At 35.4% G+C, this 25,958-nt stretch overlaps 1 protein-coding gene across 1 annotated transcript in view; it reads right to left on the bottom strand.

Moving 5' to 3' along the window:
- Window positions 1-5,565: 5,565 nt before the first annotated feature.
- Window positions 5,566-25,958, bottom strand: part of CASD1 (CAS1 domain sialic acid O acetyltransferase 1) — a 45,413-nt gene continuing 25,020 nt past the window's right edge. Inside the window, exons 8-18 of the mRNA XM_037046467.1 lie at window positions 25,328-25,542; window positions 23,099-23,521; window positions 22,009-22,098; window positions 16,793-16,912; window positions 15,644-15,800; window positions 14,234-14,313; window positions 11,891-11,992; window positions 10,489-10,629; window positions 9,927-10,004; window positions 8,597-8,689; window positions 5,566-6,958 (exon numbers count right to left, since the gene is read on the bottom strand). Coding sequence (XP_036902362.1) covers window positions 6,689-6,958; window positions 8,597-8,689; window positions 9,927-10,004; window positions 10,489-10,629; window positions 11,891-11,992; window positions 14,234-14,313; window positions 15,644-15,800; window positions 16,793-16,912; window positions 22,009-22,098; window positions 23,099-23,521; window positions 25,328-25,542 — 1,769 coding nt within the window. The 3' untranslated portion in view covers window positions 5,566-6,688. The remainder of the gene's footprint in view (window positions 6,959-8,596; window positions 8,690-9,926; window positions 10,005-10,488; window positions 10,630-11,890; window positions 11,993-14,233; window positions 14,314-15,643; window positions 15,801-16,792; window positions 16,913-22,008; window positions 22,099-23,098; window positions 23,522-25,327; window positions 25,543-25,958) is intronic.

Here is a 25,958-nt window from a genome sequence, read left to right on the forward strand (position 1 = left end):
CTTCCGCCAGGATGGAGGTGTAGGTGGAAACACTGTGCCTTCTCCCACAACCAGGTTTGAATACAACAAAGGTTTAGTAAACAAAGACACAGCCAAAGAACAGAAAACTGAACTATACGGAAGTCTGACAACAACGAACCGTTCAACTGGGACCAGTAAGAGGGGCGGAGTCAGTGGCCGAGCAGGATCGGGCAGGAAGGATCCCCAGACCCAGGTGACCCAGGCAGCCGGGTTAGCTTCGAGGACCCAGTGAGGGTGCAGGGCAGGCTGACCGCAGTCACACATTCACAAGCAGATAAACCAGCAGAGGAGTGAGCAGTGAGATGGACCCCGCAGGCCCCAGTGGGCAAACCCAGTGAGTGCGCAAGGCATCAGGGTGACTGTGGTTGCACATTCACGCACAGTGGGACAGACCGCAGGGCCCTCGTGGCAGGAGGCGGCAGAGAGCACCACTATTGCTTTCCTTTGACCCCACCCTCACATACAGCGTCACAACCCAGCAACTGGGTCGCCCGGCCCTGGTGAACACCTAGGGCTCTGCTCCTCATACCTAACAGGCATGAACAGTCGAAAATATGGCTTAAGAAGAACTCAAAGTGCCAGAGCCGATAACTCTAAGCGAAAAAGAAATAATGAACCTCTAAGATGCACAATTCAAAACACTGGTGATCAGGATGCTCACAGAACTGGTTGATTATAGTCACAAATTAGAGGAACATATGAAGGCTAAACTAATTGAAACGAAGGAAAATGCACAGGAAACCAATAGTGATGGAAAGGAAAGTGGGACTAAAATCAATGGAGTGGAACAGAAGGAAGAACGAAACATCCAACCAGAAAAGAATGAAGAAACAAGAATTCAAAAAAAATGAGGAGAGGCTTAGGAACCTCCTGGACATCTTTAAACGTTTCAACATCTGAATTATAGGGGTACCAGAAGGGGAAAAGAAACAGCCACAAGTGGAAAACTTATTTGAACAAATAATAAAGGAGAACTTCCCGAGTCTGGCAAAGGAAATAGACTTCCAGGAAAGCCAGGAAGCTCAGAGAGTCCCAAAGAAGTTGGACCCAAGAAGGAACACACCAAGGCACATCATAATTACATTGCCCAAGATTAAAATGAAGGAGAGAATCCTAGAAGCAGCAAGAGATAAGGGGACAGTCACCTACAAAGGAGTTCCCATCAGACTGTCAGCTGATTTCTCAAAAGAGACCTTACAGGCAAGAAGGGGCTGGAAAGAAGTATTCCAAGTCATGAAATCCAAAGACCTACAGCCAAGATTGCTTTATCCAGCAAAACTTTCATTTAGAATGGAAGGACAGATAAAGTGCTTCTCAGATAAGGTCAAGTTCAAGGAGTTCATCATCACCAAGCCCTTATTATATGAAATGCTAAAGGGACTTATATAAGAAAAAGAAGATGAAAAATATGAACAGTGAAAGGACAGCAAACTCACAGTTATTAACAACCACACCTAAAACAAAAGCAAACCAAGAGGACAGCTAGATCAGGAGTGGAACCATAGAAATGAAGAACACATGGAGGGTTAGCAACAGGGGAGTGGGAGGAGGAGAAGGGGGGAGAAGGTACAGAAAATAGCATAGACAGTAGGTAGAAAATAGATAGGGGGAGGGCAAGAATAGTAGGGGAAATATAGAATCTAAAGAACTTGAGACACGTGGTCATAAACTAAAGGGGGGATGGTGGAGGAGGGGGTGTGCAGGGTGGAGGGGAATGAAGGGGGGGACTAGAACAACTGTAATGGTATAATCAATAAAAAATATTTAAAAAAAATGAATATATTTTAAAGATGAAGCTGACAAGATTTACTAAATATAAGATGTTGGGTAAAAGAGTCAAATTTTTAAAAGTCCAAGCAACTTGAAGGATGTAATTGCCATTTACTGAGAAAAGAAAGATTATCCTTATTGTTTTTTTGACCAGTAGTGAGAAACCTTAGTTTTGGTTTAGACTCATTAAATTTGAGTTGTCTTTTAGAGATTCAAATGGAGAGGTGAAGTAGGCAGGTAGTTATCTGAATGTGAATTTCAGGGAAGAGGTTCAGACTGAAGATACAAATTTGGTAGTCATCAGCATAAAGTCATGTGACTAGGTGGTGGTCACCGAAGGTGTGAGCACAGGTAGGTCTGAGGAATGAGCTTAATTGTAGTTTAGAGGTTGAAGGGTGTGAAAAAGACCCAGGACACAAGATCTTGAAGAAAGGGCTACTGAAGTAGGGAGAAAACGGGAAACGGTGATGTTCTGGAAGCCTAGTGAAGGAGGATGGTTGAAAAGGGAGGTGGTAGATCACCTGTGCCAAACACTGCTCACAGGTCGGGTAGCGGGGAGACTGAGAACTGATCACCGATTGAGCAACACGGAGGTGCTTGTTGATCTTGACAAGGGTCGTTCAGGTTTGCAGGAATAGAAAAACGAGGCAGTAGCTTTGGAAAGGCAAGAGATAAAGAGGAATTTTGTTTTCAAGATTCGAGAAATAAAGCCGGAGCTTGGCTGGTATCAGGTCAAGCCTCTCTCTACTTCGTGTAGATAGCACTTTACTGTACCTGTAAGAAAGGTCATCTTGTTTCTGGCTTGCAATCGTCCTCAAGGGACAGAAAACAGTATCGAAACGGCGAGACCAGGTAATTAACGCTAGAACATTTAAAAGTGAGGGTAATGAAAACACTGGTTTCACAGAAAAGGTACTGTTCAAATTGTACTTAACAAAGTGAGTTGGATTCAGGTAGATGAAAAGAATGTGAACAAAGGTTAAGAAAAGTATGATATTCGAGGAACAGCATGACTGGCCTGGCTGAAATTCCTATCACATAGGGGTGGATGATAAAAAGTGGACAGCTTTCACCCTCAGCCGAGTTCTGGCTTTATTGTTTTGGCAATGGACATTAAAAGGGTTAAATAATCTATCCATGATAGTGGTAGAATTAAAAATTAAAATCTTGTTAATAGCTTTGTGATTATTTTTAGCAATTTTCATTATGAGAAAATTCTCTCAAATGTCTTCTAAATAAGGCCTGCTATGTGTTACTGAAGTTAAAGCAAATGAAACTAGCTAAGATACTATACTTACTTTTGTGTGAGGAAGCGAAGGGTTTCTACCTAAGCCTCCATCTTCATTATACGTGCTTTTAAGCATGAAAATGTTGCCCTGCACGTGACAGAAACACTTCTAAGTAACCAAAATTTCCTTTCAAAATTTTGATTATATACTTTTTTATCCTCTGAAATGGTATTTTATAAATGAGATACATGATTTAAATTATTTCTAACTAATCTACTAGATATTTTATAGCTCCTAATATCCTCAACTCTACTTTTGGAAAATAGTCTCTTGCTTGTACTACTTTATGGATATAACTTTTAAGGCAGTTTTCTAATATTTTTAATTCATATAAGACACTAGAAGAGATTTCATGATAGTATAAGTAAGGATTTAAAGGTGCTTTTCAAGTACCAGTATCTTAGGAAGTTTTCACCAATCCTTAAAAATCACCCCAAATATAACAAAACATAAAATTCAGAATTTTGAAACAGCTGTCAAGATCAATTCTGCAACAAGAAAGCACTGGGGTACATTTGAAGCAAGCAAGTACCTTTTGGGGCCAACAGCAGAATTCTCAGTGGGATTTATATCACAGGAAATCTGAGTAACTAACCATGTGTTTTCTTTAACAAGGGAAGCTGTTAGGTTGAGCCATGCAAGCCTGCCAAAACTTCTACCACGTGTAGGTAAAAAATGATAGCACATTGGCGATTTAACACCGTTCAACATAAAGATTCTAACCCACTCTCCCAAGGTTTCCCAGAGGGGCCGAAGCTCTCATCTGATGGGGAAGGGGCAGTCTAGGGTGGCATCCTCCTAGAAACTGCACGTTCTTTTGACGAAGTGACTTTTATTAAGTGTCACTTTGTCAAAAGAATTATAACCATAATTATTTTCAAATGGTTATTGAGTAACAATTATGTAGCCCTAATGGTTTAGAATCTAGTAAAGAAATGAATATAAACAGATAGAGTTATCCATAGAGTTTATTTTACCAAACTTAAAAGCTTCCTATGCTCACATGGAATTAAACTTATTTCTAGAGAAAACAATTCACGTTATCTTCAAAATTTTAACTGGTCCACTTCTCTTACAATGGGATGGTAGGATGTAAATGTTATTTTATAAAAATAGGCACCTAAAGCAAGTAATAGGATCTAGCTCACAGGCGCAGTGAGTGGTTTTCTGTGGAGGCTTTTGCATTGTTCACGCTACATTGGCTATCTATAAAAATGGGAAGATTTGGCAAAAGACACGGAAAAGTGTTCGGGTGTATCTGAGGCGAGCAAATACCTTCTGGGGCCAATGGTAGAATTCTCAGTGTGATTTATATTATAGGAAATCTGAGTTTAGAGAACCTCGGTGGCTTTGTCTCAATTTCAGCATATCTACACACTCTGTCAAATACCTTTACCTAGAGAACGGTATGACTGCACAATGCATGCAGTGAGTACCCGAGTCAATGCAGAAAAACCCCGAAAACGTGTACCTCACAGAGGAGCTATCGCTGCAGCGACTTCTGCCATAGTAACTTCTTATCCATGAAAACTCATTAAGAAAATCAGATACAAACAGAATGCACTGTCATTAGAAATGCATAATATTTTAACTATTTTATATAACTTTGTAAGAAATGAAACAGTGGGGCATTTTAAACCAGAGCACGTGATGAAGTGACAGGGTCTACCGGTTACTAAGCCCAAGTTCCAGGCTTCGGTTCAAAGAGGAGAGAAAACTTGCTTGTTTAGTCCCTTGGGTGTCCCTGTGGGAGACATTAGTGCTTCCAAAACACCAGGAATACCGGTCATCTTTCTTTTTCAATTGTTTCATCAGGAAGAATCTTTTTCAGGTGATAAAACTTACAAGCTAAATTAAAATGCACTCTACCCACTGGCAGGTCACACCAGCAAGAATAATGTGATTGTGGTACTTGGAAGTTTTTGATTTATAACGATACTATTCTCTGCTTATAAGGCTGCAGTTGAGGAGGCTGAGCAATGAATCATTACAATTGTCTATCTGAGAAATGTCAAAAGATTAAGTAAGGACAGACAAAGAGAGAAAAGGAAGGGACATACTTTTCTGTCCAAGAAATAGTCCTCAATTAGTGAGAAGGAATCACTAGCACGTAAATCCAGTGCTAAAAAAATAATAGTTAAATTTTAAAAATCTTCAAGTAAGACTACTAATAAATCATAATGCTTAAATTTCTGAGTTGAAAGGCAGATAATTCTCCAAAGCTCTGATAAGTGCAGTATTCCTTTTTCAACTATCATAATGTTCTACCTCTATATACCAAGAGTTTGAAAAAGCAAATTTAAGTTGATGAAGTGAATTAGACATTTACACAAACATTAATGGATCCAGTTTTTTTAAAAAAGAACACATATAGTTTAATCGATACCTTGCCAATACAAAAATAAGCATCCACAGAACGTTTATTTACTGTTTAAATTATTCCATATTTTCATATACCACGAACAGAAAATATACTTTACCCCACACATAGTAAGAGCAAACAAGTGCAATCTTTCAAACATTAAAAGTCATAATAAAATCTGTACAACAGATAAATAAATTTATACCTCTAATAGTTAGTTTATAACAACACCAAACCAAACCAAACCAAACCAAAAAACATATATTGCCCAAAGTCACCGGTTTACTTAAAATTCTACTGATGGTCGGTCATATATCTCAATCCTAACAACTTGAATCTTTACTAGACTACACAAGTTTAGATTGATGAATACTTTCTTAAAAATAGGAGGGAGTAATAGGAAATAACAAAATGGTTATAAAGAGTTTTCCAAACATTGGAAATAATATATAAAAATTAGTCAGGGGAAAATGTATTAAGTGGATCCACAGGGTAACTGATATTACACTGGTGTAGCTTTAAGAAAAGGAAACAGGTGAATGGTTGAATTGGAAAGAAAATTTGGCCTTTTTATAAAAAAAGAACAACACAACATCAACAATGACAAAACCCTGTCATAGAGCCTAGAACAACTCTGTGACACAAAGTGTACAAAGATTTAGGCTCATATACCTGAAAACCATAGTCAGAAAAACAATCATGTCAGGAAACACATAACAACAGAAGAACACATATAAATTAAAGGCATACTGTTTATCACTCCACACCATTGCACATGTGATCAGAAAACAATACTGCAGTTATTCTTGAGAAAGTTTTCAATGAACTAGGACTTTCCATGAGGAATACAAGTATAGACAATCTCATTACCACAAATTTAGTAAATATCAAAACACTACCACACTAAGCTAGTTAAATTATCTCTATTTTTTACTGCAAAGGTAATTATCTCCCTGCCTTCATACGTTAACTTAAAATCATTTATAAATGGAAATACAGATCCAGTAGAAAAGACTTTTCACATGCAATGTATACAATGCAGCCAGTTTCATCACTGTTTTTCATTATTTCACATGGGATATGTACATTTCCAATATATACAACCACACACGTTCAACAGACATCACTGAGCTGTCCTCTGACCAGACCAATTGTTATTTATATGTACAATTACATCTCCAGATAGATGCTTTTCTCCTGTAGGCAGACACCAAGTTAGCTTGAAGAGTTTACATGTTTTAGAATTTTAGGAACTTAATGTCTTATCTTGAATGGATGATAAAATGAGGAGTCCAGAAAAAAATGCAGCTATGCATGCCAACCTTTTCAGCAGAGAAGAGTTATCTTTAGGAATAATGATCTGTGCAAGATCATTGGTGATCTGAGAAATTTCATGTGCCACACACACAAATATGAAAGTGCTGACGATGATATTGAGCATAGGGTTCCCAGGTATGAGTACCAAGATTCCCCTTGTGTCCGCTGCCAGCCAGATGTGGTATTGGCAGATAAAAAGCTAGGAGGAAAGATATTTAAAGTTAGGTATGTGCAGAGGGTCCATGAATAGATAACATTTTTCCCTAATTTAAACACTTAATAGCATAATTACGGTAGCAGGCTTTTCCAAAACCATTGAATTCTGTGTCACACTGGTCCCGAAAAGTCTACTGCAGTCTCCTCTCCAGAACTCCCACGTGCTGAAGCACTGCGTCCAAGCACTCAAGAAATGAACAACAGGAACCCTGACTCGATACACATTTCTTTGCATGACATGGAAGACAAATGACAGAATGATGTCTGGACTCCTGGATTCAGACCTCAAATAAATGTGTGTGTGTGTGTGTGCGCGCACGCACGCATCTAGTTATAAACCTGTGTATTACCTATGTGTGTACAATGTGTATCTATATATGTATATACAGGATCTGGCAGAAGTAATGCCTACTTGGGTGTGGTTGGTAGGGTCATAGGAACGGTGTGATAATTTATAGTTTTGATTTGAATGCTTCACCTAAAATGTCATATGGTATGCCGGAGTGTGACATTGTTATGTTACCGAATTACATGCTTATGATTTTGTAATAAAAAATTCTATAATAAAACAGAGGCATTATTTGTACTGGACCCTGCATTTGTAAGTATATTTATGTATGTACATACATGGGGGAAATGGGAGGGCGTTTAAGACCTACTCATGTTTGCTATGAATGGCCAAACAAGTGTTCTGTTCTGCACTGTATTCACATGTGTGTTTCTACCGTGTATTTCAAGTTCACCAAGTACACCAATATGTTGAGAACACATATTGGCGAACTACATCATTTCTTTTGACTGTGATTATAAATGTGGTTCCTTCATCACGCTGATTCAAAATATCACAGCAGATATATGCTTAAGCTACTTCAACAAATATGAGGACTATGACATTTCTATATTTTTAACAGAAACCCTAATAGTAAATTAATTCAAGTAAAGTTGATAAAACCTCTCATGCTTTAAATATTAAGGAACTGGCAAAATAAATATTCTTTAGTCCATTGAATGACTTGGTAAGCCATTCATGACCAAGAATTTAAATTCTATGTAATCTTTCTTCCGAATGTGACTTAAAAATAATAGAACATTTTTTCAAGAACTCAGAAATCTATTTCCCTATTTTAAAGAAAACTCAATGTATCTTTTTACACACATAATAAGGAGTTTTAAGATTATTCCCATTTCCAATAATAAGGGTGAATATTATTATGATAAGCATTATAACCTAAATTCCAGTAATATCACATTTAATTGTGGAAATAAACAACAAAATCAAAGTCCCCTCAGCTTGATTTCTTTTATGTCTATTTGTAAATTTCATTTACATTGCTTTCATTTTTTCCTCCTCTGGTGTCAGCATCCTGGGTGTGCTTCAAAGCTTGTGACAATACGAAGAACGCAGTGAAAGTCATCTACCTCTCATCACTTAAATAAAGCTTTACAATATTTGACAGTATGTTATTGCTTTTGAGGGTACTGAGCTTTTCCCCCTATAATTCCATAAATAACATAGCTCTGGTTAAAAAAATGTTCCAGCCACACATACACACACATACATGCACAGGAGCACATATAACACTTGGCTGTGTAAGATTGAGCAAAATGTTAATGTACCAACCTCTAATGAAATTTTCCCAAACCAAGCAAAAAATGAACTGTAAACAGAACGGGCATATCCAGGGATATTCCTTATTAGAATAAAGGCTAAAATCTAAAGAAAAAAACATAAACATAATACATAAATATTAATAATTTGTATATTAAAAGCATTTTGGGTTTCCTTCAAGTCATGACTTAATTCTTTATATTCTTAACCTTGATACATACACGATGTTCCCCACCTCAACAGATAAAGTATTAGCAAGTTATTTTTGTTCTAGCATCTATCTAAACTGGATTTCTCAAACATGGGGTCTGTATATTGCACACTAATGCCATTATTAGGTGGTGCATGGCTGAACAGTTTTGTTTAACATCTTGGAAAAATATAAACCCACTTGAGGACCTTTGTATAGAAAGAGATAACATATTTATGTGGAAAAATTTATAAATTCCCATGATATAATTTTGATTCCTCCATAAAGATGCTCCAGAAATTGTCCCTGATCCTCTTTGCTGGGCTACTCAGTTTTCAGGCCTCAGCTTAGACACTATTTTCTCTGCGAACCTTGCTGGGTTAGGAAGAAGTCACATGTGTTTCTAAAGCACCCGATACTTACTCATCACCTTACTAATCACAATGTACTATGACCACCTGCAACCAGAGGTATCTCTGCAAAAACGTCAATCTGATTTGAGTTGCCTCTAGCCTCTGCCCACCTCCCAGTCACTATCACATACCTCTCTAGTCCTGGGCTCTTTGAGCTCCAGCCCCAATGGCCTTCTACATCAAGTCCCTTGAATGCGCTATGCTCCTTTCCACACAGGCCTAAGCTCTTATTGCCTGCTGTGCCTTCATCCTTCCAAATCACTCCCCAACTCCAACTAGGTCATATCTCCTCATGATGTTCCCTTACTGCATCATGGACTTCTATTTAAAATTACATGGTAATTATATGATTATTACCTGTAATAGAAGAATGTAGGCTCAATAGGGGTAGGAAGCATGTCTGATATGGCTAACCACTGTATCTTTCCACATATCTACCACATACTAGGGATCAAATATTTATTAAGTAAATTTTAAAATTGTTAAAAATATGACAAGTACAATGAACATTTTCTAAGTGCCGATTAAGTGACAAATACTGATCATTTCCATACATTTAATATAACAGCCCTTTAAAAGGGATTTTAATTTCCCTGTTATGATAGAAGAAGTAGGGCTTGGAAAGATTAAGTAATACACCTACATCTTAAAAAGTTTGATCTCAAGTTTCTTTGCCTCTAAAGATTGCATTCTTGTCAAGAATTAAGAAAAAATAGTTTCTCCAAATCAAGACAATTACCTGCACTACAGAAACACATGGGTGGAGCTCATTGCACTCTGCTTTGTTTTTACAACTGCTGGCCCAGATGGAATAGGTCTAAAATAGAAAACACATCAATCAGTTCACAGAAACAGCTACGCCTTACATTCTCAGAGAATGTTAAAACTGTCTTTATAACATTATACTCCATTATGTTATTTAAAACGCTTCAGTAGAAACTTCCCATAGTTTTGCTCATCACTGGTTTTGGTGTCTCAACTCCCCCAAACACAAGCAGACAGGCACGCAGGCCTACACTTTTCTGGGAGGCAGAGATGGCTTTTCATGTCAAACAGCTTACATTTGTTTCCCCCAATTTATCAAAACTTTTAAAATTCCTATTTCACTTAGCTTTCAGTTATTATTCATATTTAATGTGTACATGTATTCACTTCAAAATTTATGCTCAATTGGAAAATAGAAAAAGAATTTTAAAGATTTTCTTTATTAAAAACAATTGATTAAATTCCATTCTCTTAAAGTTAATTTTCTATACCAATTAGGATATTGGAAAATCAAAAGATTAAATTTTGAAACTTACCAGGAAAGAAACTACTGAAATAAACAATAGAACATTTGAAATTTTGTTTGAAAAGAGAGGTTCACCCTTCCCTTCAGAAAGTACTTGACGCTTCTGCAAAGCCAGATAAATGAAAGCAAACAACATTCCATGAAAGACTACCTGAAAATAAGGAGACAAAATTTGTTTTAAACAGCTACTTTCCAATAAATAGCAAAAAATCTGGTAAATGAGAAAAACATGTATAAAAGTAAGTAGGTTGAAATCTTGAGATTTCAGTTTCTAGGACTTAAACTTCAAGAGTTAAACTTGAAGCAGTGAGGTAAACCCCCGTGACTGTTACAAACAGTAACAGGCAAGCAACGGTCTCTTGTAACAACATGAGAAAAACTGGCTCATTTTGAGCAGTTTCGGCAGCAGGTGAAGAAATAAAGACAATTAAAAAATAATAATAAAAACTTATTCTGAAGATAAATGATAAAATTTAATTGTATTCAACCAAGATAAAACATTTTATATAGATAATCCTTTCAATCAAATAAAACACATAATAGGAACACCACCAAATTCATACTTTTAAATAAGAATATATGCAAATACGAGTGAAAAATACGGTAGACTAGAAAGCTCTGTTAAAAAAAAAAGGCTACCATATCATAGCAGACTGCTCTAATGAGAAAGTTGATGATAAGAGCTTAGCAAAGCTTTTTATTAATACATGGTTTTTCACTGGAAAGTGCACAGGTGTTGGAAACCGGGGAATCACACAGAAATAGGCACCAGAAAAACATTTGTTGAATGAAAAACGGAATAGCAAAAGATGGGAGGAAAAGGGAAAAGAGTAAATAGGAGTAATTAACATTTATCCAGCATCTGTTATTTTTCAAACGCTGTTCTGGATGTTTTACATTCTGTTGGCCAACTGAATCTTAACCAGCCCTCAAGATTAAATTCACAGAATCATCCATGACACTGCTCTCTTCTTCTCTGCCAACTTCAACCTCCAAATTCATACTGCACAGTTTAGCACTCAGTTATAAGTAGTATTTCTGGGTTTTAAACTAGATGGTAAGGATTAGAAGCCTCGAGGTATGTCTCTCTCTAACAGGTCCCTCACAATACCAACACGAGGGCCCAACACACATATTGTGCCGAGTGGTTTAAACATGCACATGAAGGACCACCTGTAAGTGCAAGTTATGACTCCAACAAAGGCCATGTTTTTTATAGTATTTTTCTGCTAATATACACACACATGCATACCCTTTCTCTGCTATAAAAAAGTAGAGGGGCAGGGCTGCTCTGATTGACCAAATCAACATGCTTCCTTATTCTAAAACTAAATTAAAAATATTTAATTTTTCCAAAGAATTTTTTAAAAGAACAGTTTGAAATGGCCAAAGATCACAAGGTAAATACATACGTAACGGTCTAACCTCCATCTGAACCACCATTCATATACATTCCCTTTCAGTTCAAAACACTTGGACAATGGCCAAAGAGAAAAGATCTTCTCAAATGCACCCTGAGAAAAGGAATCCAGAAAATAAATTAAGATGGTACAAGTCAATACTTGTAGACAGGACTATATAAGGATCATTCACAGTTTTTCTATTCTATTTATTTCATTTAAAAATAGCACTTCATTTGAAATTCATCTGAAAATAAATTTATTTTACTAATGGCTAATACAAATGACTCAAACCTTTTTTTTGCTTATTTTCATTGCAGATTAAAGGCTACAGAGACTGAAAAATGTAAAAAGAACAGGCTGGTTATTGGAAAATTATTCCATTTAATATTTTAAATCTATGACACAAACAGCTAATATGTATTGATGAAAGCACAAAAATACAAAAGACTTCAGTCAATGTGGTATAAGTAATCTAAAAAATGATGGCTAATGTTAGAAAATATGTTTTTCTTTCTCTAAATGTCCTTAATAATCTATAATTAACCATATGAGTTAAAAGAATCCTCTAAATTAGTCACCTTAATCAATCGACCGTTCCTAAGTGCCATTACCAGCTTTTGAAACAAAGTTTACAATTTTACTCTGGTGAAGCTGGTGATTGTGCCCTTTTATTAATCTGACAGCCTGGAAAATCTGAGGATGAAGAGGCAGAAGTCTTGGGTACATTCCTGCACATCAATGAAGTCTTTCAAAAAAGAGAACAAAAACCTCAATTTCCAGCCTAAAGAATGATGAAAAACTCTATTAAGGAAAGCTCCATCATTAGACCTAATGCCACAGCATTAAAATATGTAACATTTTAATTTTTGAAAAGGCTAATAAAAATTAAGAGAAAATATGAAAACTATTGTATTAGGTGATGTTGAATCTTAAGGTCAGGAAAATGTTATTTTAATGAAGTGTAATATTCTCCATTTTACCACAGAATTTAAAATGCTTACAGCTTATTAAATATTAGGTCCAAACTATGCTTCAGGACATTAAGTATGATTCTGAACACAATTTGCATTATGAAGTACTTATGTATCTTATATACATACAGTATGAATATAGAAATAGGATCCAATGGGTATGTAACTATTAGATTTGATCTTATCCATCACTGTTACATGATATATTTATAAGGTATGACTTTATTTCTGATTAAAGATATTGTTTCTTATGTGACCAATAAACAAGTATTTATTGAACACCCATTTTGTAAAAGACACTGAGCTATATGCAGGGCCACATACTTTTTTCTTGTCCAATGGCAAACACTAATTCAGGGCAGGGAACCCTCCTTAGCCAACTCTACTGACCCTCTGGGCTGCCTGCCTTTTCCTCCCTCAGATGCAGCACAGTGCTGGGAACTTTAATGAATGACTATTAGGTAGTTGTTGCGGTTACCTGGCTATTTCTTTACACATTTGCCTATTGTTTCCTTACTATTTTACATATCTGCTGCAAAAAACCCTTAGAGGTCAGGCAGAAATATCAATGCTTTTTTTTAAGTATGAAAATACATATGAAAGCCTACAAAACAAACATGTGAAAAACCAGCTTTACAGAATTATACCCCCTTGCCCCACCCCTCACATAGCATTTGCATCTGACGCAGCCAGGGACTGTACCAGACAGAGTGTGGGAGATAAAAGCGAACTGCAGAATGTGTCACTACTCTAGGCATTCAAATTAAAACATTTTGTTGTAAATACCATGCTGCACAACCAATGTGTCTGCCTGATGGACCAAGCCAGCAGGTAGCAGTGTGCCACCCTGCTGAAGTAACTGAGAAAATGTCAACCATCATAAAAGGTTAGAGATAAGAAAATCACCAACATTTTAATGAAATTAAACATACTACATGTATACAAATCCCTTTGCTCCTATGTTGGGTTTACTAACTGCAAAAATTTTACTCTACGCAGTTATGGAAAAATCAAGTATGTAACACTTTTTGATGCAATGAATAATGCACAAACCAAATTGCAAATTCTGTCAAGAGAATTTTGATCTCCACTTAGAGTAGTAGTGTCTTGTAAGAGACATTCAATAAATGTTTGATTGATCAAGTAAAATGGGGTTTGAACAACTGCCAGAGGAAGAGCTCAATAAATTGCTCTTTCAACAAAAACAGGGGTAACAAAAGTAGGTCTCAAAAGAACTACACTGCATAGTCAACTACGGAATGACACTTTTATTACAGTCATTAAAAAATGAAGCTAAAAGAAGCTCTAACTCTTCTCACATACTTTAATAGACTTGAACACTAAAATAAAATAGAATATAAACTAAAAAGACTGTACAAACCTGAGAATATGCCAAAAAACATATACATAACAGCAAGAAGGCTAGTTTCAACAGTAAGCCAAAATGCCAGAAACAATTTCCTAAGAGAGAAAATATTTAATTTATTAAAAAATGTAAATTTACATAAGAAAATACCAAATATTATTTAACACATTAATACACTGCAGTTCTTAATATAATTTAAGGCTGCTTACAGGTGATGAGATATATCTAGGCAGTGTAAGTTACAAGTAGGACAAATAGGGGAAAAAACAAGAGGGTCCTGGCTAGGAATGAGGTTATAGCATACATCTGATGCCTCAATACCTGCTGTTCATCCACTATAAATATATTTGAAAACACCTCCTGGATTCGATTATACCTATGCATTATCGAAAGCTGCAACAGAATTTGGAACAGTATGTTCAGTGTAATTCTAACACTCAGGCAGGAATATACTAATTTAGGTAAGACTGCTTAAATATTCGAGTTCTAAAAAGAGAGCCTAAGGCCTACCTAATAGAATAGGATTTAACCATGAGATACATTTTAACACACACATGTTTTGAGTTATGTGTTCAGTATACGCACTGGTTATTCATTTGATTTAATATTTTGGTTTTATGTCAGGAATAAAACTACAGACTGTCCAAAGACACTAATGGACTTTATTAAAGACAAAAAACTCAACACTTTCCTGAAAAAGTATTTGATATTATAATGGAAGTCAACAGAAAATATTTTTGAGTAAGTTAAACACATTGTGAAAAATACTTTAATGATATGACCTTGAGGTGGGGAAAGCATTAAGATGAATGACTGCTGCCTCTCTTTGAACACTATCAGTAAGTGCCTATGGGGAATTTGAAGATGACAATTTTTTGGACGCTTAGGTTTTCTTAAAATAACTGCTGAAAGGGTTGCACGAACATAAATTACATTAGAGGTTTTTAAACTTGTTTGACATAAAAAGCCTTCTTGCAAATGTTTATTTACAATCTCTCTCTCCACACACACACACACACATGCACGCATACACACACAAGAAATTAAATGAAGCTGAGTTGTCAAAATTGAAGCAGAATGTAGGAGACTACAGCCTTGTCTGGCTTTCCCTTCTGTCTTCTAGCTTATCCACTCTGGCTGTGTACAAGACTGTTTGATGACTACTGCATTAGTTAATAGGTAAAATGACTGAAAATTTTAAGTTAAAAAAACACGTAATATAAACTGTTATTCACGTTGTGTTATGTGAATTACTTATATATGATATTTTAGAAACAGTTTTTAAGAACAAACTTTCAAAATGTCAATGCTACACATAAATTTAAACTGTTTACATGTCTAATAAAAATAGCCTTTAGCAACTAAAAACAAATTTAGTACATTGGAAGAATATATTTATTAACATAAGTAAGAAAGTATATTTACCGTTTGCTTTTTTTTGGATTATTTGAGGCCACAGTGCTAAAGTAACATATATGACTATGAACCATACAGTGACCAAGGGGACAAAGTAATAGAATTGATAAGGCCGATCCATTACTATACATAACACCACTACCAGGAAATTGAGACGAAATAAGACCTATTAAAAAGGAGAAGAAATAGTTTTCACTCCAGATATCCATAAAGAGCAAAGACAGATTCTCTCAGACAAACTATAAATGTTTATTTAAGACTAGAATAATAACTCTACAAGTATATTTTACTAATCCCTAAAATTGTATTTGTTCTACAATCATTGTAAAGAGTTGAATATAAAATATTTATGCATTACTATATTAACTAAATCCCAGCAAAGCACAAGCCTGAGCTGTCCTCTGGCTACAAGTGCTATCATGTTAAATGTAGGGAAAGAATCATAAATCTCCTTCCTAGGGCTCCAGTTTATAAGCGGAGATTAGATTACCTTCAGGAAGGTATCCATTTCATCTCTATTTAATGTTGATTTACCCCACTTGGGATTAAATTGAAAGTTGTCATATATAACAAAATGATATTACTCAAATTAAACAGAATCTTTGAGACTTATGTAACTGTCATTTCAGACAATACAATATCCAAGAACAAAGAACCCCAGAGACTGGTGTGAGAGCAGTACCACTTCCCACGTGACCACAGGCAAATTATTTAACCTCTCTGAGCCTCTGTGTCCTTGTCTGTGCTCGTGAAGGTCACAGCTCAAGACTGTAATGGGGGGTAAGTAAAACAATGTTCAGAAATTAACTAAAATAAGGTAGAAACTTAGTAAATATTATTCCTCTTCTTAGAGAGAGAAAATATCGGATGTTACTGTATAATAATTCCAGGTAACTAGACATTTCTACAAAACTACAGTTAGTCAGCCATGTTTCACCTTGCATTATTATGCATTCATCTCGATTATATTTTCCCTTCCCTCAGTAATAATTTATCTTGAATTACTAACCACAGAATATAGAAATAAAACAACTTTAAAGCACTATTTCATAAATTCAAATTATTCATGGTCTTATAATGACAATATTTATATTTTATCAACAGGCAAAAAAGCATGTTGAACTGAAAGAAAAAGAAAGTAATTGAATGCGTTCCTACCTGACATACTCTATGGATTCCAAAGTCTCCTTTGATCCAAAAGTACGAGAAGTGCCCATACCCCGTCTGAAACAGATATGCAGCAACCAGAACCCGAATGTGCATGTACACAGGCAAGAACTGTTGACAAAAATAGATAGGTGGAACGGATGTCGGCACTAACTGGACCTTGAACGATCATAACCAGTACTTTTAACCAAGACAATGAACGATCGGTACCATCTGGCATTACTTCAATGCAAAGACTTATTCTCAAACGTCAGGTGGTACCGTAGGAGACAAAAACGGGGACTTTAGAATCAGACCTCGATTTGCATTTCAGCTCCACCACTTACTAGCTACGTGGCTTCAAGTCGAAGGTTTCTGAGCTGCAAAGTGAGACTATCGCCTCTTTCCTCAAAAGGTTGTTGTGAGAAATGCATGAGTTAATACAAAGCACAGTGTATATTTCTTCCAGTCAGAACCAAATGTATGAAATCTACAATCATTAATCACCATTCTAGTTTTCACATTTTCCCAATGACAAAACAACAAAAAAAGCCTACATTTTTAACCCTGTTAAATATATAGACTTTAGACTTGTCAATAAAATGGTCACGACTACTTAAAATATTTAGTTGGCTAAATATACATATTTAAAAATATACATGGACATAATTTAGAAACATTATTTCCCTCTCATTCCTATTTTATAGAGTAATTTTATTTAATACTCCTACATAAATGTTTCATTATGACCCAGATCCTTATAACCCCTTGCCATGTTTTTTTCAGAGCATCATTTCTACTCTGTATTTTATGGGAGCGGCTGGAAACAGTATCTCACTTGCAAGCCCTATTTCTCATAACCTTGGAACACTGTCCTTTCCACTGACCCACCAACCACCAGGCCTTTAGATGCACATTCATAATCTCTAAAATATAACTAGTACACTGCTTTTAAAAGTTATGTTTCAAAGAACTGTTCAGTGACATCCAACCCTTGCATTTATAAGGCCATTCTTTTAGGGATAATGACTAAATTTACGTACATTTTCTTGGCTTCTACTGTATAGACTCATCTGATCACCTCTGTAATTAATCAGCATTAACACTGTTTATTAGCCACTTTGGTTAGTGTGTCTTCCCCGAGTGATGCTTTGTGGACAAAATAAACTAATTAAAGCAGACACCTTAAATAGACTTTATAAGGCCTTGGATGTAGGCATCTTTTGTATATAACCTCAAATGCATCCTTGAACACACCTTTTTCTTTTCTGAGAGATGGTATTTTTTTTCTAGAAGGAAAAAAACTGAATCTATAGTAGTACACAAAGTCTCTACCATAGCCACATTCTAGCCAAACTGTTCAGACTTCCTGTCTCCCGAACTGGCCCTCTTTCTGCCTCCTTGTCACCTCTTCTTTTGTTTACCTGTTTACACTATTCTGGAATGTTCTCCTGGATCCTTTTTTATTTCTTCAAATTCTATTCTACTTTAGAGCCCTGTTCAAAACTTCTAATCTTTACTCTCAGATGAAAGTAGTTTCTCCTTCCTTTGAGTTGCTAGACTATCAACAATCTATAAACCACAGTTTTTATTTACTGCTCTTTATCATTAGTTCTTTTTAAATGTCTGATCTCATCATTAGATCAGAAATTTTCAATGAAGGTGTAACATATTAAAATCATAGGGATGAAGGTGGAAAACGCAGTACTGAAATACCTCAGGATTTATCTAGTCTAAACTGTGCCCTTACTTCATTCTTGATGTTCTCTAAAATATTCCCTTTAAGTATCTTAGCACTTTTTAGAAGCTGAAACCACAAATTCCAAAGGCAATCCATTCCATTTTCAGGTGGGGCTTAGCTGCTATAAAGTTGCTTTTCATAAGAAGTTGAAATGTACCTCTACATAGAACTACCAACTTCAACTCTCCAGGGCACTGCTATGCAAGAGAAATAAAAGTGAGCTGCACAGTGAATTTTTAAAAAGTTAAAAGAAACAAGTGAAACTTAAAATTAGTTTAAAAGTCAATATATCTAAAATATCGTTCCAACATGCAATGAGATATTTTATATTGTTTTTATAGTAAGTTTTTGTAGTATATTTATCATGATTAATCATACTTAATCTGGTTGGTGTTTCACTTTACACAGTACAGCATATCTTAACTCTGACTGGCTCCATTTCAAGGCCTCCAGAGTCACTCACTGGTGGCAAGTGGTTACCCTGAAGAAGAGAGTAGCTCTAAAGCCACAGCCACAGGCTTAATCACGCTTACATCTAATGGTTCTAGAACTATTTGAAAAACAGATGTCAAACCTAGGCTAACCATTCCTAATCACTCTCACCTCTCCATAAAACACGCTTTCAAGTCCTTTCAAGATTAGAGCTAGGCCTACAAAGTTGGGACTTGGTGCTTCTTTTTAAACAGTCAAAACAATGAATTTAAATGAAATCAAACACAATCACAACAATTTGCCAAATTCCTGACAATACTGGATTACTACAAATTTGATGTAACAGTTTTATCCACTTTTTAAGATATTTTCAACCAACAGAAAAGCTGCAATAATAGTACAACGGAGATCTCACACACACATTATACTGAAACATTTAAAAGTATGTCACAGACCACATGACTCCACCCCTAAATACTTTCGCAAGTATCTCCTAGGCAGTAAAAATGCCTGATCATATTATCATAAAACCCAAGAAATTTAATGAGCATAATAGTAGCTACTGTATAATGTGCTTTCAAATTTCCCTGACTGTCCCAGTAACACTCTTCATAGTTTAAAAATTTTTTGCTTTCAATTTAGGAACCTTGAATCAACTATCACTCATACCATTTACTTGTCATTCCTCTTTAGTCCCCTTTAAACTGTTTTTCTTTCTGTCTTTCACGAGTCAAGTATTATTTACAATCAAATTTTAGGTATAAAAATATATTTAAAATTCCAACTTCATTAAAATGAATAGCTAGGTTGACTTCTGGTTCTCTTCTTTTTCTAGTCCTACAAAATTCCCCTCAAGCCCTTTGACTCAGGTCCCTTCATAAAAGTTATTTACAAACTGTCAAAGAAAAAAAATTACAATGGAACACAGAATCATCTACTGCACATATAACTACCTTGCTGTATTTTCCATATTAAATTCATAGTATTTTACCATACTGGATATAAGTTGTTTTAAAAGAATGTTTATACCAACAATTGCAATCTGCCAGACCATCTGTATTATTTTAAGAATTCTCTGTAATCTCTGATATAGTTTCTATTTTAGTATAAAAACATGAAATAACTAAAGTTTCATATATTTTACTAAAAAACATTAATATTAGGTAATTAGAATAATCATGGCAGTTAAAAAGAATTTTTAATTAAGGTAATCCCTCAAAGAGCCATGAATCAAATCCCAAAATATGTTATAACTCATGCTAATAATGCTTTGCTGATGTAGACACAGGTAATTTCTAACCAAAAAAAAATCATACAGTATAAAAGAACAGGGATATATTAATTAATCAAAACAAATGATCTATTAATGAAAAGTATGTCCCGCCAGAACAGAAATTTTAAAAAAAATTATCATTTAGGATTTACTGGGATATAGTCCAAAATGTTATCAGAATGCTAGCTTGGCAAATGATTATAAAAGAATGCCAAACTGCCTGTATCCATTTATGATCCAAATCCTTTCTGGAATCACTGAATTGAAGAACAGATTAATCTGCATTAATTCTCTCTGATTTTTTTAAACACTATTATCACCCTTTAATATGTCAGCAATTAATTATGTCTCCAAGTGGCATTTTTTAAAAACCCTTTTCCCTCCTCAAATTAATTTAATCTTTGTGCATACATTGGAGATATTTCTAGGATTCAATATGCACCTCTACTTAGTTTTTAGAAATTTGCCATATTTATCCTATAAACTCTGAACTGAGCTTATAAGCTAAATCTTACTCTCTTCATCTCCCCTTGCCTTGGCTCTTCCACGGCCAGGCTGCTCCCACGGCTATGGAATTCAGGAGGCCCCTCTGTCTGCAGCCTCACAGGGATTTCACCGCTGCCACGGACACACTTAGCATAGTCACGTAAGTTCACTGAGAACTATACTTCACTCCTCTGCCTTTTGCCCTTCAAATAAACCATCCATAAAATCACTAATTTTTAAAAATAATAGACTTTTATGAAGAATAACATTATTTTCAAATTCTTAAAGAGATATCTGAAAAACCTCAGTGTTATTTACCTTCTTAACTGCTGCTAGGAAAATTTTAACAGACCATGCACTTCTGCCTGGGAAAGAGTCTGTCATATCCATGTATCATCGATTCAAACACTGTTTAAAGATGTGTGCTTTACATAAACAAATTATGCAGTAACAAAACAGTTCAGGAGTCCCCAAATAATGAATGAGTTTCTTACACTTTTAAAACATTTTATAGATATCAGTTTGTATCTTTACTCTAAAAATATGTAAAAAGTAGTTATCAGACACCTAGGTTCACTCTCAAAAGCTTGTTTTTAACTGTAATGTAGCTAAAACATTACAATTCTTATACATTTTTTTTCTACCCTTGCCAAATCCAAGATGTCCCCAGACCCTGAGAATCCCAAATCTTTTAAGATAGTCTGGGAGCAGGAAAAGGCTTTGCCCTGATACCCGGCAGAGGAGGACCATGAATCTCACAGACTAGGCCCCACCGGCCTCCAGCGCAGGCACTAGTGTCCCAGTTGTCTGAACAAGAGGCAAGAGCGTTCTAAGTTTTGTAAACTCTGTAAGTGTAAAAACAGTTGGTTAAACTCCCTAACATACAGAGAAGGACAGAATATACAATTCTCTGATTTGATTTCTTTTGATAGTAACTTACCTATTCCAAATCCTCATCTGCATTTACAAAGACTCTCTATGGCTTGAAATTGGTTGTTCAACAGGATGACATGAAATAATACCCTTTGATCATTAGCTGTTTCTACTACATTAAAATTAAGGCCAAGTAAATATAAATTATTGCCTTCTCTTTTTTAAAAAAATGACTTTGCTTTTGAAACTAGTCATTCCCAAAGAGTCAGGTGGTAGGGAAGAATGGGATGGGGCAGAAAGATCGGGCTGGAAAGCAGAAGGGTCTCTAAACGGCAAGAGAATACGGAACAAAAGAACTGGGACCCTTAAAGAAACATTCAAGCGGCAGTACTTCCTAGGTTTTCTGAACTTTAAAATACTTACTGTACTTGCTCCAGAGATGTGATAAATCAAAATTACAAGCTGCATCCAGCCTTTCCATTCATCTGTTTGTTCTCTATTTAATACTTTCGTCTGTGTAAAGAACAAACATCTGTATTAAAATTTATCATGAAGCCATTATTTGGACAGTATAAATGTAAGTAGGTTAAAATTGTTCTTACAGGATATAAAGGTAACGCTTTTGCTAAAAGAACTTGGGTGGGGGAAGAGTTAAAGATGGTCATTTTATTTCTTGATAAAAGATATAATAAAACTACTTAAAATATAAATTTGAAAACTAACATAAACTAAAATTTTAAACAGTATTTGATACTTATAGTTTTATATGGATTACATTTAAACTATGACAGATGTGTTTATAAATCTAAAAAAAAATGGCACTTTATAATTTTCTTTAAAAAAATCTCAGGACTTCAGTTAGAAAAGATTTTACAGTTCTGTTACACTTTATTGTGAAAAAAAATCTCTATTATTATAGCTTATTTTACATGGGATTTTCTCACCAGAAATAAAGAACTGACTAATCATTCTCATATGAGAGTTATTTCTTACAATTGAATTTATTAATTCAAATAAATCATGCCTTATAAAGGAGTCACAGTAATGCTAAAATAGGAAATTCAGAATATTATGAACAGTGCCCTTATTAGTATGTAAGTTCTAATTTGTGTGTACATATGCCTGACTATACATAAATATAAAACATGCTTGTGCATACAGGCATGTATTAATATAATTCTACACTTTTGCTTTATAAAAGGCTGCAGCAGATCATGACTGAAGACCTTCACAGAACTGGAAGCCCCCCATCTCCTCCATCCTTGTGCAGGCAGAAGAACATTGAGTCATACATCCTTTTTACAGGTCATTATTGCCAACTTTCCAGGGATCTTCACCAAACTCTGTGCACGTCCTCCAGGAGTTTGTAAAATGCAACAGAGTCCACTGAGTGAAATGCAACCACAATGTTTGGCTATCCTCTTCTACACAGATGCTTGTATATTTTTTAAAATCTAGACTTTGTAATGAGATAACAAAAGATAACATAAGCTAAAAAGAAAATGGCTCTTACCTCTTTAGTATTTTCATTGTAAAATACTCCCAAAACCAAGATGTAAATAATTGGGATAAAGAAAGTTGAATGTGTATAAAATTTGTTTTCCTTCATAAATAGATTTGCACGATCACACATGTAGAAATAAGCCATAATCAGGCCAAGTTTGCAGAAAGATTGTAAAAGTACTTCTAACGGAGACACAGGGGTACTGATAATATTTTTCTTTTCCTCTCCACTTTCCAAATCAGTACATGGCTTATTCTTCCGATGAGAATTACGATGAATTATATAAAATATTAAATATCCGACAATAGATAAGGTGAAAAAACAAGCAGCCAGCTTCTGTATAAGCGTCAGAGGGGGCCGAGGCTGACAGCAGGAACCGTCCACAGGCTTCAGGACCTTATTGCAATACACGTTCATGAGAATCATCGCACTCTGGGAACAAACCAAGTTACTGGTTATTATCTTGTCAGCAATGTAGTTCGCTTTAGATTTTCTCCTGTGAATACTACTGACTTTTCAACACTGACACCAAAATGCTTTTGTACTTTTTGCTGCCATTTCCCAAACACTCATGCAAATAATGGTATTCCTTCAATCTGTAAAGCTAGTTTGGGGCTTTTCAACCTCCTTGGGCCATGATCTATAACAAAAAATTCATTTTCTAATGTGACCCAGACACATAAATGGGAAACAATCCCTATCCTTACTACTTATAATGCACTCTGACATTTATTACTCTTCTCTCTTTTTTTAGAAAAAATACTAATTTCATAGCTGCCAATGGACCATGGCCTTAGGTAAAAACAGTGACAAGATGTCAAAGAACAAAGAATTTTAATTAGCAAACTTTCAATACAGAAGATAACCAGGATATTTAAGATAGGGTCCCAGTTTTTAATTGTGAAAAAAAGAATATAGCCCTGGTTGGTGTGGCTCAGTCGGTTCAGCATCATCCAGTAAACCAAGGGGTTGTGGGTTCGATTCCAGGTCAAGGCACGTGCCTAGGTATGGGTTCAGTCCCCAGTCAGGGCGCATGTGAGAGGCAGCCAATCAATGTTTCTCTCTCACACGGATGTTTCTCTCCTTTCCCCTTTCTCTGAGGTCAGTAAAGCATGTCCTTGGATGAGAATTAAGAATATAAAACAACTACCACAAACAATAATTAATTCTTAGCTAACAATATGTGCAATATGCTTTTCATCTGGTTTCCAGTTTATGGACCACTTGGAATTCTACATACATTTTAAGTATTCCTAAAGTTAAACAAAATGTGGAATCTTGAACATGGTTTCATTATAGTAAAAACATTCTAGGCAAGCTGTCAAGATTCTGTCTAGTTGAAGTTTCAGTCAAATCCATTTTTATTAAAACTTTATAGGTTAGGCCTCTTTGGAACTCTAAAGTAATTGTATCATTCAAGCCTAAATTCACAGCACTAAACTAGTCAGTAAGTCTCAGCCCACTAGCCCTGGGTCCCGTGTCGGGCACCCTTGCAGACACGAGCCTACAGACCGCATCCCCAAGTTCTTCACCAGCTGCCCGGCATCCAGAAAGTCCCTGCAAGTGTGTGAAGAATATGTGTATATTTATACAAATGTGCATTCTTCTGCAGGACAGGAATGGAACCATTGCTTTTTACTGAACTCTAGAAGCGGTCATGTGATCCTCAAAAAGGCTAAGAATCACTGTTTTATAAGAAAATGACTATCTGTTCTACAATGTGTAAAAATGTATAACTATGCAGTTCTTTGTAAGACTTAACATCCCTTTCCATCTGTCTATTTGGACTTTTTTCACTGTCTACTGTGTACCTTGAAAAATGTTTAGGGTAAAAAAAACTATAAAAATAATAAAAGTTATTCTACATATTAAAAAATGTACTCATCATAGAAGTTTAATCTTGTCAGTTTAAGGCAAGAACATAAAGCAGTAGTTTTCAAACATGAGTGGGCTGAGAATGTACAAGTTTCTTGATTAGACAAGGCATAGTAAGACAGACTAGTAATAAAGATTCATTTCCTCCTCTCCATAACTTCTTTCTCAAAGTATATGAACACGCTCACTTATATATTCAGTTAGGTGATGAAAGCAAAATTACTTCTAGATTTATGTTTAGACAGAATAATTGTAAGTAATTAGGAATACAATAAAATAACTCATTTATTACCATTTATAGTGACTTATAGCTATAACCAATTAGATATTATAGTTTCTATCTACAGACACAAGAATTCTTACAGTTTCTCTGCTTGACTCTGGAAGATGTAGGCCATCCAAAGATTCCATGATGGTTTCTTGAGCAATTAATTTGGAAACACTGAACATCTTAACATTTGATTTAGAATTTCTGGTGCTACTATTTAAAATACTGACTGCAGCTTCATTGTAGGCATCTATCTTCTCATTAGTGATCATTTTCCTGTTTTCACTTAGTAGATCTTCATAAACAGGATCTGCACATGAAATACATTATTAAAAACATAGTTTTAAAAATTCCTGTTGGTAGAAACTGTGATCATGCAAGTTAGTTGATTCCATTTCATATTTTGTTGTTGAAGGCAGAGGATTCCAGGCGCTTAGTAATTCTTTTTAAAGTAAAGCTGGCCAAGAATTGCAAAAGGTTTATCTTACATTCAATTTATGAATTAATCAATCAGTACTGTCCTCAATTTTATGTTCTAGCATGACTTAGGAGCTTAGAGTTTGGGGATGCTGGGTTAGACCAGGTACTGGGAATTAAAAACTGGGTAGCAGGAGGCTGCCTAACGGGAGAGAGCAGCAAGTCTTTTTCCCCTCTAGTCACTGCTTAATTTTGCAAACTTTGTTCACACAATTAAGAGGTTATCTTATTGAGGATCAAGGTCTCATA

Source organism: Sturnira hondurensis, unplaced genomic scaffold (genome assembly GCF_014824575.4).
Source record: "Sturnira hondurensis isolate 20B ecotype Veracruz unplaced genomic scaffold, ASM1482457v3 Scaffold0005252, whole genome shotgun sequence".
Lineage (NCBI taxonomy): Eukaryota > Metazoa > Chordata > Mammalia > Chiroptera > Phyllostomidae > Sturnira > Sturnira hondurensis.